This window comes from Scophthalmus maximus, chromosome 14 (assembly GCF_022379125.1).
Source record: "Scophthalmus maximus strain ysfricsl-2021 chromosome 14, ASM2237912v1, whole genome shotgun sequence".
Lineage (NCBI taxonomy): Eukaryota > Metazoa > Chordata > Actinopteri > Pleuronectiformes > Scophthalmidae > Scophthalmus > Scophthalmus maximus.
The window spans coordinates 16,653,006-16,666,880 of NC_061528.1; the positions used below are offsets into that span (position 1 = coordinate 16,653,006).

General features: G+C 44.5%; 1 protein-coding gene across 2 annotated transcripts in view; it reads left to right on the top strand.

Moving 5' to 3' along the window:
- Nucleotides 1-13,412, top strand: part of LOC118282719 (neuropilin-2-like) — an 89,431-nt gene extending 76,019 nt beyond the window's left edge. The window contains exons 17-18 of one of the 2 annotated variants that reach the window (XM_035604042.2): nt 7,798-7,860; nt 9,478-13,412. In XM_035604042.2, coding sequence (XP_035459935.2) covers nt 7,798-7,860; nt 9,478-9,806 — 392 coding nt within the window. In that variant the 3' untranslated portion in view covers nt 9,807-13,412. Of the gene's footprint in view, nt 1-425; nt 5,018-7,797; nt 7,861-9,477 lie in introns of those variants that run through there. The other variant, XM_047337247.1, reaches the window with a different exon arrangement.
- The last annotated feature ends 463 nt before the right edge of the window (nt 13,413-13,875 follow it).

The window sequence follows — 13,875 nt, forward strand, 5'->3', positions numbered from 1 at the left end:
CATCTGGGAAAATATGGACTAGTATGTAAGATAAGTCAAATTATGTGCACCTTGGCATTTACAGTAACACCGCTTACTACCGTCGGCACTATGCCGGTTAGCCATACATACAGGTAAACACGCAGTATAATGGATTTCTTACTTAAAAAAGTTAGACCACCACCCTCACACTCTTTAAGTGTTTAGTATCAGTCTCACTGCAGACCCACACACACACACACACACACACACACAACTTAGCATGTGGAGGAATCCAAAGCTTGACAGACCTGCTGTGCACAGTTCCGGTTATGATTTGACAATTGCTGCCTGGGGGAGGGACTTAGTGGACGGTCAAGTCGACGGCCAACAGCTCCACTGCGGTCTGCATGCCTGCCTCGCTCGTTCCACCGAGCAAACCAGTAACGTGTCCTCCTGCCCTCCAGGGGATGCCATGTCTGGGATGGAGCCCACAGTAGACACAGTGGTGGCCCAGCCCGTCCCCGCCTATTGGTACTATGTGCTGGCGGGAGTCGGCGCCATCTTGCTGCTGGTCACTGTCACCGTGGTGGTGATACTGTGCTGCCATCGGTACCACTGGGCGACCAAGAAGACCAGTGGTCACCATCATTCAGTGATGTACCACAACAGCCAACATCCAAATCAGCAGGCTCACCAAAACTGCTACCAGAGCCAACACCTCAGCTACAATCTGATCCACAGCCCCAACCCACACCACCTGTACCCAGGTACCGGGCAGAGCCTCGAGCCCATGCTCACCATCAGACTGGAGAAGGATGACAGCTATGACTCCCAGTGTTGAAGCAAGCGGACAGAATGAATGACGCAAGTGTATCGGAATGCTTTGCTCAACTAAAGTGAGCAAACGGTGTGAAAGCTCCCCAAAATGAATGATCAGACAGCAGTTATCAGCGTTTTCGATGCTCTTCTCTGATGAGAATCTACACCGAGGAGTCGCTACAACACTTGTTCCTGTTGCGTACGACTGGTTTAACCGACAGACCAGGATGCACTTTTTATTCAACTTCCTTTTTGGCTGGAACTGCTGGAACGATAAATAAAATTAAAAAAAAGTACAACTCCTCACAGTGGACTTTATGAATTTTGCTCTTTGGGGAGAGCAGATGAAATAACTGATAACAACTACAACATCACAGCGCGACTCCTTTTTTCTTTTTTCTTTTTCCAATGGTCTTAAGAGCATAACGGCTCCTACGGCTGCACCGCGACCCGAGAATGAGATGGAATATGGACAGAACGTTAACAAAGTCAAGGGCAGAGAAGGTGTACGCACATGCAGCGTGAAATGTCCACACTGAAAAAAAAAAAGCTCATTTTCCTCTTCCGCACTGCTCGGGTCTGCAGCTTGGACACTTGCCTGCCTCCAAATACCTTGTGTGACAAGTGAAGGCATTTTACACCACAAGTACAGGGAGAGAGAGAAGATGTAGTGTATGTGTGTGTGTGTGTGTGTGTGTGTGTGTGTGTGTGTGTGCTGCATCAAAAAAGAAGGCTATTTCTTTTGGACTGAACGAAGCTGCAGTCTATATGTCCACTGGCCTTTGAGAGGGTGGGAGTGACCTGGACAGATTAAGGCGAGAAAAGGGGGAGAGGTACGGGAGGAATTAGCTACACATCCACCGCGTGTTGCTCCTGTGAGCGGGGAGTCAGCGCTGTGCTGCTCGCTGCTCTGGTTTACACGAGGGCAAGACAGGATGAGGCGGACTCACCCACTGAATCGAAACGTGCAAAGGCTCAAAGGTCTCACACGCACACACGCTCTGTGCACGGACACCTTAAGACATTTCAAGTCCCGCGTGTCACCCTGGGTGCGTTGCTTTTTTTTTTTCTTCTTTTCTCTACGTCCTGATATGCCTTTTTCTTCAAATGTGCTTTAAAAAACTATTACCTCTTCGCCTCCAGAACGAGGTCGTGCCTCAGTGTCGGATGAGAGTACGAATGGACTCTGCGCACTTTGTTGGCCTGCGTCCCGCAGATTAATCCATTGCCCGCGTCCGTTAATGCTCAAACGGAACATCGTAGTGTGGCCCGCCTCCTTTGGACCAGGTGAATGAAACAAAACAAAACCCCGATCAGATCTTTGTCTGTGCAAGGAACAAAAAAAAATAAAAATATATATATATATATATATATATATATATATATGTATGTTGTGCTCATACATATTGCCAGTTCCGCTTCTGTTCAACGGGTGAGACCAAACCTGCTGTGACACAGAGCGTCTTACCGGTTCTCTTGACCATTTCATTCACCGTGGTCTGTTGAATAGGACTGGTTCAATTGTCTTGGTGTTGTTGTTCTTTTTCTTTTTTTAAAGTCATCAAATGTACATATGTTGGCGTTTGTCTCTGCATATTCCCTCGACAGAATGTGAGTTTGCCTGAAAGATTGTTTGCGCGAGTGTGACTCGATGCACTTCTTACTAATCTGAGTTACACATTATTATTTTTCAATGTTGAGAGGGACGTTAGCACTTTTTCTTCTTAATATTCATTTTGTTGAAGGTTGATTGGTTTTCTTATGTTTACTGTGAATCTTAAAAAAAAACAAAAAAACTATGTACCAGTGAGTTAAAAAAACCACATTTTTTTCTTTCTAATCTCAATCACAGTAGGAGTACATGTGCTTTTGATTAAACCCGGTTTCATTTTTATACTCACTGACCCCAATTATGTTCACTGAAATGATCTTAACAGACTTTCATTTGGTATCAGATCCTCCGGCTGAAACCGGTTGAGGAACGCGTGTCCCTCATCTAAAGCATCGAGTTTAATCCAGATAGGGCCACATAATATGAAGCGAGCGTGAGTCCGTACACTTCATGACAGCACATCAAAATGTAATATGTAAGGCTGATGATGTCAAAAAGACAGAGTATCACTTTGCTTGGTTTTGGATCGAGAAGACCCGAAACTAAACTTGGCGTACCTCTTGTTTTCAGGACTATCTCATCAACTCCACATCTTTTGTTGTGCGCTGCTCCATTTCATTTTTTAAAAAGAAAAAGCCCCATATATACTGTATATATCCCTCGACCATTTTTTTTTTTTTATCCGAACCCGCTTGTACCACTCCTTCCCTTCATCGTAAATCCTCCTAGTAAAAAAAAAAAAAAAAACACAGGAGAGAAAACGAGAGGCAGAGATGGAGCAGAGCAAACCCTCTCGGAGGAAAAGGGGGCCCATTAAAAAAAAAAGCCCCCTTTCCCTCCAAAGAATGCGTCCAGGGATGGATTGAGATGAAAGAGAAAAGAAAAAGAATGCTCTCTCTACTTTCTAAGGATAGATTCTCTTTTTCGTCCCCCTTTGCTAAGGCTGACAGGGAGGCAGGTTGGGGGGTTGGACTGAGGGAGGGGGAGACTGGAAGGAGGAGGGCAGGTTGTTCCAAAACGCAAAAGCAGATGAAAAGTAGTACTTTTGGCAGGAAGACTAGGCCGTGTGATGGCGATACACGTTACACGCACAGCACGCCTAACGCACGCGGGCGCTCACCCTCTAACGAACGCGACGCTGCGTTAGGGAAGAGTCTACATGTCCGCCGTATTGGAAGCCACTGTTTCACGCGTCTCTCCACACCGCGCACATCCGCCACGTTCGCTCACTTCATCGTTGCTGCGCCTCGTCATGTTCTGTACTTTGGTCAACAGGCACTTTACTTTCTGCTTTTTGTGCTGGCTTATCCATTTTTCTGCCTCCCTGGCAGCCCATCTCGCTTCCATTTCAATCGACTGGCGTGTATGATTTACACATTATGTGACTCATTCTAGCAGCCCTCTGCCGTAAAAAACCCAATCAATGTGGGTCTGAAATTCAAACGCAGCAATGATATATGACAGTATTTATGTTGTGCTACCCGTGCACTTTTTCCCTATTCCATCCTCTCTCTCTCTCAAAGTTTTCGCAAGATTTGGAAAATGTGCTGGCGTCTTCTCATCATGCGGCACTTTTAAATCAACCTCCCCTCACTTCCCTCTCCCTTCCCCATCATGGACTACTTTGAAGCCCTTTAATATTTCTAATTAGTTAATGGAGCTGATTGCATTCATAAAACCCTGCAGTAAGCATTTCTAGCCCTCGGGCCACCTCTACTTCTTCTCCTCTTCCCCTCCCTCTCCTCCTCCTCCTCTGTTTCCTTGAGAAATATTACAAATGAAAGCACTAGCAGGTCCTTGGGCCCCCTCTGGAACTGCATATGGTGCCAAAGAGCCATCCATGGCATCGCCTGAATAAAAGAGCCCCCTTTTTTTTTTACACTCCTTTCGTCTTACTAATTGGAGAGTAGGAGATGAAATGGGGCTACGGGGAGTTTTAATCTCCTCTCAGATCCACGCGATGATTCTTCTCGGCATCCTAGCCGGAGGGGCTTTAAAGCCGGGATCATTAGAAAGTGTTCAACCGTCGTCCAAAAGAGTTGTCCGAGCATTTCTCTTTTAATTTATATGCTGCTTCTTTTGCTACCTCTCCGCTGGTGATTTAATGTTTTGTCAAGACCTGGCGGTGGTTTCAGTTCACATGTGGGAAAGAGTCATTTAGAGCCTGGAGGGTCTTGTTGAGAGACTGTACTTGTGCCCAATCAGAAGACCCAACAGATGCCCTCACGTGCAGTCTCACATGGAGAACACTTTTCGGTCGGATCTCTACACAGTGTTCGTGTTCACAGTGTGACTTCACTGGGATCGGCCATATATTTAGCTCAGGCGGGTTTTGTTTATTGTTTCTGCACATAAACTTCAGAATAACTGCATTTTTCCACATTGAACAACATGACAGCATCAATTTATTTCGCGAAATTGTTAAGACCACTGCCAACTTTATTGTAGAAGCATGGTCATCTCCCGCAGGCCACTCTGCAGCTCGCCTAGCTCGCATGCTTTGAGATGTCTGTCTGTCTGTCTGTCTGTCTGTCTGTCTGCCTGTTTGTCTATCTTTCTGTCTGTCTGTCTCTCTGTCTGTCTGTCTGTCTGTCTGTCTGTCTGTCCGTCTATCTGTCTGTATGTCTGTCTGTCTGTCTGTCTGTCTGTCTGCCTGCCTGTTTGTCTATCTTTCTGTCTGTCTGTCTCTCTGTCTGTCTGTCTGTCTGTCTGTCTGTCTGTCTGTCTGTCTGCCTGCCTGTTTGTCTATCTTTCTGTCTGTCTGTCTGTCTGTCTGTCTCTCTGTCTGTCTGTCTGTCTGTCTGTCTGTCTGTCCGTCTATCTGTCTGTCTATCTTTCTGTCTGTCTGTCTCTCTGTCTGTCTGTCTGTCTGTCTGTCTGTCTGTCTGTCTGTCTGCCTGCCTGTTTGTCTATCTTTCTGTCTGTCTGTCTGTCTGTCTGTCTGTCTGTCTGCCTGCCTGTTTGTCTATCTTTCTGTCTGTCTGTCTCTCTGTCTGTCTGTCTGTCTGTCTGTCTGTCTGTCCGTCTATCTGTCTGTATGTCTGTCTGTCTGTCTGTCTGTCTGCCTGCCTGTTTGTCTATCTTTCTGTCTGTCTGTCTCTCTGTCTGTCTGTCTGTCTGTCTGTCTGTCTGTCAGTCTCCCTGTTTGTCTGTCTTTCTTTCTGTCTGTCTGTCTCTCTGCCTGTCTGTCTATCTTTCTGTCTGTCTGTCAGTCTCCCTGTTTGTCTGTCTTTCTTTCTGTCTGTCTGTCTCTCTGCCTGTCTGTCTATCTTTCTGTCTGTCTGTCTGTCAGTCTCCCTGTTTGTCAGTCTATCTTTCTGTCTGTCTGTCTGTCAGTCTCCCTGTTTGTCAGTCTTTCTTTCTGTCTGTCTGTCTGTCTATCTTTCTGTCTGTCTGTCTGTCTGCCTGTCTGCCTGAATTTCACCTGACTGTTCCCGTCTCCCCACTTTCCCCTCTCAGTTTCGGTGATGTGAAATCACAGATCTTAGGTGTACATTACAGCTGCACATTGAGTTGTTTGTCCAATCTACCTTTATGATGTCATTTTTATCAGTTGAATCGAGGGCGTTGCGGTAATTCTTTGATTTTCTTCTTCGAATCATTTTACTTCATCCGAAAGATTTTCTTCTTGGTGTAAATCTGTTAAAAGCGAGAAGACACTGATCATTTATTTGACACGTGGCTGCAGCGAGGGACGAACCTGAGTTCCTTTTCATTCAGACTGCGACTATTTTAGATCCACATGCCTTCCTCCCAGGTTTCAGCCACATCACTGTTTTATTTAATCTTGTGCACTTTCTCTGTCTGTGTGAAGGAGACGTCGCGACTTGATGAGTGTCTTTTTGACTTGCGCTGGGTTACATTACTCTGCACTCGGAGCAAAATATACAACCAGAGAGAACCACACAAAGCCAATGGTGGCGTCGTACTCAAAAATCGAACTATTAAACTTCAATTATAAGACATTTTCCACAACACTTGGGATTAAAGACAACTCCAATTAGCACTGGGGTTGGTCGGTTGCTGTGAAATTAAAATCAAAATAGAATTGAAATTAAATTGAAATAAAAATGTGCCAATTACTTTTGTTTTTTTCCTCAAATTGGTTTTGGCTCAATAGATCGACTGAAAGATTGATTTTAAAGGAAATTGCTTCATATTTGATTCATGTGAAAAAAATATTTATTTCACAGATAGCAAGTGTCATTTAAAAGTATTAGTCTGTGATATAATTTACAGACTGAAGAGTCCTTGAAGTTTATGAAGGCTGTTCATAGGTAGCATAATGTGGTGATGTTAAAATTGTCTCATAGAAAAATGACCTTGCCTAACTGAGGAAATGAGTCTCTGTATCTTTCTTTCATATCTGCTAAATTAGTTTTTCACCTCTTATCTTTTGAATATCTATTATGGTGTCACTTTATAATGTGTTTCTTTATAATGTGTTTTTGGTTACGTTGCCCCTGCAATAAATGGTTATCAGCTGCCCAGATATTGCTCAGTTTTTTTTTGTTGTTTTTTTTTTTTTCTTTTCTTCTAGGGATTGTAATAACAATTTCCTTGAATAAAACTGAATTGGAGCAGAATTGAGCCTCCCGACCCTACAAAGCTTTTGCGCTGTGGCCTGCCTCAGAGATATTAAGAGGTGATTTAGCTTGTTGAATTTCACGGTCTTGGAATAATAATAATACAAAAGAAAGTATGTTGTGGGGAATGTGAAGGTAATAAAGGTGATATTTTTCTATGAAAAAAAAGAAGTTTTGTGTCGTGTTTTTTTTTTTTTTTTTTTTGAGAGCGGGTTGTCCACTCATCGGACCCCTGATTCCTCCGGTTCATATGTTGGACCCCCGAGTTGCATGTAGCAGTGGTGTTCGAGTCTGTGTGATAGAGAGGTGCAGTATCAATGTGTGTGTGTCAATGTGCGAACGTGACTTGTAGTGTAATGTTCTTTGAGTCGCCGTGAAGACTAGAAAAAACACCACATAAACGCGGCAATTCTTCCTCTGTCCGTATCTTTCGGCTCGTTCTCTTGACTCTTTCCATTTCGGAGCGAACACAAAAAAGAGCATCGGTGCTTATCACATAATGAAACTCGCTGGGCTTTATGCAGGTATAGTCTGGGCGATATGTTTTAGCGATTTCCCCCCCTAGATAGACTGAGCACATGAACAAAACGGTTCATAGAAAAATCCGCAGCCTGATCTCTTTGGAAGGCTTCAACGGGATCACTCACTCTTTGAGCAGTTTGCGCCGTTAGATTTTTTCCATCTATAAATGTAGCTCGTGTTACTTGACAACACAAGAGATGGAGAGAGATGTTATCGCAACACGGAGGCCGCGGAAAAAGCTCCAGCTTGACTGGATGGTTGAGATTAATACTTTGGCTCTATCTGTCTTTTCAACAGACCCCAGGCCGATGGATTTCGGAAAAGATCCTGTTTACAACAGCAAGCACCCAGTCAATGGAGGTGAGCTTCTCTTCTCTTCTCTTCTCTTCTCCTCTCTTCTCCTCTCTTCTCAGCTACACTGGCTGTTTAACAAGTCTCACCACAAGCATAGTGAAATCGCTGTTTAAGCAGAGGCATGCCGGTGGCTCTTCGTTTTACTTGATGTGATTTCACGGGGAAAAGAAGCCCGTGGCAACAGTGACAATCTCTGGTGTGTGTGTGTGTGCGCGCACAGAGAGGTGAAGAGTGTGTGACAGAGGATTCAAAAGTGTGTGTGTGTGTGTGTGCGTGTGTGTGGGCATGCTGGTGTGCATCTCTTCTCCTCCTCTTTCATGTTCCATGGCAGACAAAGTGAGACAGACAGCTTCCTCCTGGGCAACTAGAAAAAACATCTGTCTGCATCACAGTTTACTTCCCGGGGTGTGGGTGTGTGTGTGTGTGTGTGTCTGTATGTGTGTGTAACTGCATGTGTGTGTGTGCCAACATGCATGTGTTACTATCCCTTGTTTTATCCCAGCCCCCTTGACAGGTACAAGAGAAGTACTCAGCCTTTTCCCTCACTGAACAAGAATGTTTACTGTCTGTTAACTGCCTCACTCTGTGTGTGCATGCGTGTGTGTGTGTGTGTGTGTGTGTGTGCGTGCGTGCGTGCGTGCGTGCGTGCTCCAATACGTTCTTCCACAATACACTCTACAATGCAGTACTTAATGGTGGACGGCTTTGTACATGTGTGTACATTCATTAAGTGGATTAACACTATAGCGTGTATAAAGTAGAGGCACACACACATCACTCACATCACTCACAACACTCACAACACACACACACACACACCACGGTGAGGACCTTTACGGTAATGGATTTCATTATGCTTTCAAATGTCTGAAGTCAGCTCTACTCACGGAATTAGCTGCCACTGAATATATCAGCCGTGTCCGACATTTGCCTAAAATACACTTTAAAACATTTCTTCAAAGTGAGACTATGTGATTTTCAATAGAAGGCCACTTCTTCTTCTTATGTACCAAATGTTTTATATAAGTAATAAAACACACACTTGCCCACTTGAGTCCATCTACCGGTTTTGTCGCTATAACCTGACCTGGTTTTATATGAGCTAATGTCGCCAACTTTAGCAACGGAGTAGGTACGCTAAGGTGTAAATTACATTACGGGGTCAGTTTCACACACTTTATTACTCTATCTCAACCATTACACTTCATTAACCATTATATTGTTACTGGGATTTAAGGCCACAGTGGTATTTGCTAATAAAAGTGACATAGTCTTACTTTAAATGGTTTTTTTTTATGTACCAATGCTCCTTTAGTATTACATCACGTCTACTGAATGCACCCTGTTCATTTTAGACTCTTGAAGTGTGTTCCTATTATTCTTTTGGTCTACATGCATTTATCAATAAGCGGACAGAGTGAGCTAATAACTCCAGGTGTAGTCCCGCACAACAATAATATAACTATAATCATTTTTGCAGACTTGGTGTTCGCTGTGATGAATTTGAAAACAAGCAAATGAGTCGAAAAAACTCCACGTCAGCGGGATTTGCTGCGATGTGGCGAGCTGCATATGTGACGTGGAGGTACATGATATTTACTCAAGTGTCCTCTTTCTCTCCAGATTATGTCTTCCCAGGGTGGCCTTCCTCATTTTCCACTCCCTCGTCCTCCGATGTGGACCCCCCCGCCGTCACCCTGGTGTCGGAGAAAGACAAGGACAACGCCTGGCTGTACACGCTGGACCCCATCCTGCTCACCATCATCGTGATGAGCTCCCTGGGCGTCCTGATGGGCGCAGTCTGTGCCGGGCTGCTCCTCTACTGCACGTGCTCCTACAGCGGGCTCTCCTCGCGCTCCTCCACCACGCTGGAGAACTACAACTTTGAGCTGTACGACGGGATCAAGCATAAAGTGAAGATAAACCAGCAGAGGTGCTGCTCGGAGGCATGAAGAGAAGGAGGAGGAGGAGGAGGAGGAGGAGGAGGAGAACTCTGGAGAAAGACGGGGAAAGACATGTACCATGAGCCCCTGCAGAAGTAATTTGTTCTCAGTTTGGACTAAGAAAAACACGAAAAGAAGCACTGACATTTCAATTCCCAGTGTCCCCTAACCAGTAACCCGCCACTTCCTTTTTCTGATGTCTAAAGGGGAAACGTTCAATCCAGATTTCCCCCGCATATTTGTGCGCCAGGGGGAAACTTGTGATCTCGCTTCCCCCTACATGCTATGAGGCCTAAACTGGAGGAGTATCTGCCCCCCAGTCTCCCCCCTTACTTACAGTACCATATCTCCTCCGCCTGCAGGAGAGAGCCTGCTCGAATTCTAAAAGCCTGCGAATGAACGAAGGAATGAATAAATGAATATGAATGACAGATCTACCATAGAATTTAACCCACCGGCCACTTGGATGAAGCCGAAGAAGGGGAGACGGACCCGAGCGCCCGTGCCAAGTCCGGACATTTCGGGCCACAGATGACAGCCCAGTCAGGGCGAAAACACATCGGGGACGGGACTCTTGATGAAGATTTCATTCTCATTTACCCGTGGCTGGTACTCAACAGAGGGGCTATGTGAAATGTGTCCCTTTGAGCTTGAATTGGAACGTGGCCAATAGAGACGGCATGCAGAAATCACATGTTCCAGCCTCCTGACTGCCCGCGAAGACTTCGGCACCAGTGGAGCATTTAATGTGGGTACTTTTGACTGAAATCAACACATATCAAGTGAATGCTTACCCCCCCCCCCACCCCCCCCCGCCCCCCCCAAAGAAGTATAAAAAGATATCGAACCACACGACTCACGCAAATCTAGATTTCTAACGGCGAAGAAAGGAAAGGAGGATGAAAAAGGACATTTTCTTTTTTTCTTTTTTTTAATTATTATTCTTTTGTTTCTGAAAGTTTTAGATATGAGTTCTGTGAGTTTCCATTAGCTCGCTCGCTCGCTCCTTTGTCTGCCCCTCGGTCTGCGCTTTGTGAAACCAGTGGCATAGAAGAGTAACGGTGACTGTTTTGTTCTAGACTTGTGTCTGTTTTGGCAAAAAGAAAAAGAAAAAAAAGGTTAAAGAAACGTCAGCTTCAGTTCGTAGCCGCCCTGTAGAGCTCTTATGTCATTTTTAGACTTACTTTATCGTTGTGTTGGACTCCATGGTCTTAACTGTTACTTCAGTCCTTTTCTAGTTTGGCACATTTTCCATCACCGATGATCAACCTTGAAGAATAGAGGAAAAAGGTCAAATGAGATGGGAGACAGTGAATTAGAGGTTTATCTAAATCTAACATGCTGTTATGGAGTCGTGCTTTAGATTCAGTATTCTAGAGTTTGTCTTTGGTATATATATCTATATTTTTTTGCTTTTCAGACTGTATGATGCCCAAAATGAAGGACAGACACTGTGTGGACAAAATGTCAGTGATTGTTTTACTGCAACCTATGGATTGCCAAAGAGCTATGTATGTGCACAGGGGGTCTGAACAAGTGTTAGAGGAGGAGGCTGGGTGGACAACGGACCGATCAATCACCCTGCCTTTTTATCCATCACTCTTAATGCCACCCCGGGAATGAAGGACGCTCGGAAACGGAAGGGAGGGAAGAGTGGACGAAGAGAGGAGGATGGAAATCGTACCGTCGACTTTCTTGGACACACAATTGAGCCTTAAGTTAACTACAGTATACGCTGTATCGGAGGAACAGCCATTGAGGAGGGCCAGTGCTGCTGGGGAGACTGATGACTGGGAGGAGAATCACACACACACACACACACACACACACACAACACAACCCAACATAAAAAGAGAAAGGTAGACAGCCAGACAGAAAGAAAGAGAGAGAGAGAGAGAAAGGGAAAGAAAGATTGTGGATATGGTTACATCCTGGTAAGTTATCGGTTTTTAGTTTATACAGTTGCTCGGCGAAGGGGAGGGAACCTACAAAACGTATTCAGGTTGCATTTCATTTTTCACAAGAACATTTGGTTTCAGCTAAACCATCAATGCCGAAAACTTAAAGGTGCACTGTGCAGAGTCTGACCACTAGGAGCGCTGTGGAGCAATGCTTTTTTTTGAGAGGGTCCCTGATTTGTTTGTGCCTCCTGCAAAAGTTTGTTAAACGTACTTGCCATACTAATGTGGCAAGTAGAGAATAATTGCATGGTGACGTTTAGACAACTAAATCTAGCTAACTTGTAAAGTTCTGAAAAAGATTGTGGTCCTAGTTTTAAAAAAAAAGAACAGGGCCTTGCATCAGGCCATCCATCCTGACCCCCACACCAGTATTTATGCCACACTACTGTACTTGTCAGCAGTAAACATTGATGGCAATTGCAAATCTGCCCTGGTGGAGTTAATGGGAGGTTTTTGCATTACGGGTCCAGTTTTACGACAACATAAAACACGGCAGTAAGCAGTAATTACTATCTATCGATATCTTTTGATTTTTTAAAAAGTTAAATAATCATTGCTTTTGGCTGGTTGACCGTTCACACTGTGGTTCAGGGACATTTGATCAACTTGTCAATCAAAGCGTCAAATGGAAAGGTTTCGTCCGATCAATTACAGGACGGCTGACGGGAAGGTGATTCTGCGCATGCAAACACATCCGGTGAGATGTGGAGCTGACAGACGGGAGGAACAGACGGACGTACAGAGGGTGACAATAAGAGAAACAAAGTGAAACACACAGAGGAGACTGTCGGGGCAGACAGGCGGAGGGTCACAGAGACACAATCACAACACAGTGACCCTGACAGAAATCCTTTTTTTTTTATTTGTATTAATTAAGGAGGTTCCAGACCCTGACCATATTTCTTCTCTTTTTCACTTTGCGTAGCAGCAAGGTGGATCCTGGAAAGTAGTCTTCGGGATCTGTGAAATATTAGGGTCATAATGTTGTCCTCCGGGGGCCGAATGGAAAGAGCCCCCATTCTTTCTTTCCGTCTCTTTCGGCTTTTCTCTCTCATCTTCCCTCCATCAAGGGGCGTGCATGGACATAACCGGGAGGCCTATTGAGATATTTGGAGGAAGATGATCAGTGAGGGAGGGAAACAGCGGAGGGAGGAGGTGGAGCTAACTGTGTTTTCACTGGACTTTTTTCCAAGTGCCTTGGAGCTCTCTTATTATGTCGCATTGTCTCTCCCTACCGCTATCTTACTCTTACTCCACACACACACACACACACACACACACACACATGCTCACATGAAACAGCACGTTGTGAGACACGCAATCATGCTCATATAGAAACGCTACACACACACCTCACAAGCTCTCTCTCTCTCTCTCTCTCTCTCTCTCTCTCTCTCTCTCTCTCTCTCTCTCCTGCTTTAATTTAACTATTTCCCTCTGGAACTCCAGTTAGTATAACCTCTTCTGTCTCGATGGATACACACACACACACACACACACACACACACACACACACACTCATACACACTCATACATTAAGACATGACTACGGCACTGGCCAAGATAACTCAAACTGTTGTTTGTAGACTTTGTACAGAAGAATTTCTTTTTTAATGTTATTATTATTATTTAATAAAGGCTAAATAACAAGTGACTTGGTTGTGGGCGTTCATTTCATTTACAGAACCAGCGAGAGAGTCGAAGAGTGGACCAGCAGGATTTAAACTGAAGATGAGCAATGAGTATTTACTCTGCACATGACAAATAACCTACTCCCTGGTTTTAACATCATATTATATTCAAATACCTTCTTTTGGTTTTTTTAGATCACACCTTGAAAATGAAAATAAAATGTTAAGTGACTGACTCTCCCACTTTTTGCCATTCCTATTCCTTTTCTTTTTTTCTAACTCTCCCCTCAGTACACAGTACTGCGGCACCGCGGAAATCTATATCGCACCACTCAGTTAATTCATGTTGAACGTGTGAGAGTCACGATAGCTCAAAAATTGTGACGTTTTGAGATAAGTTATTAGTGCGTGTGTGTTCGTTCAAACACACTAATGTGAAAAAAGGGTTACAATGAAACGTGTTTTTTTCATTCCAAGGTCCAAACG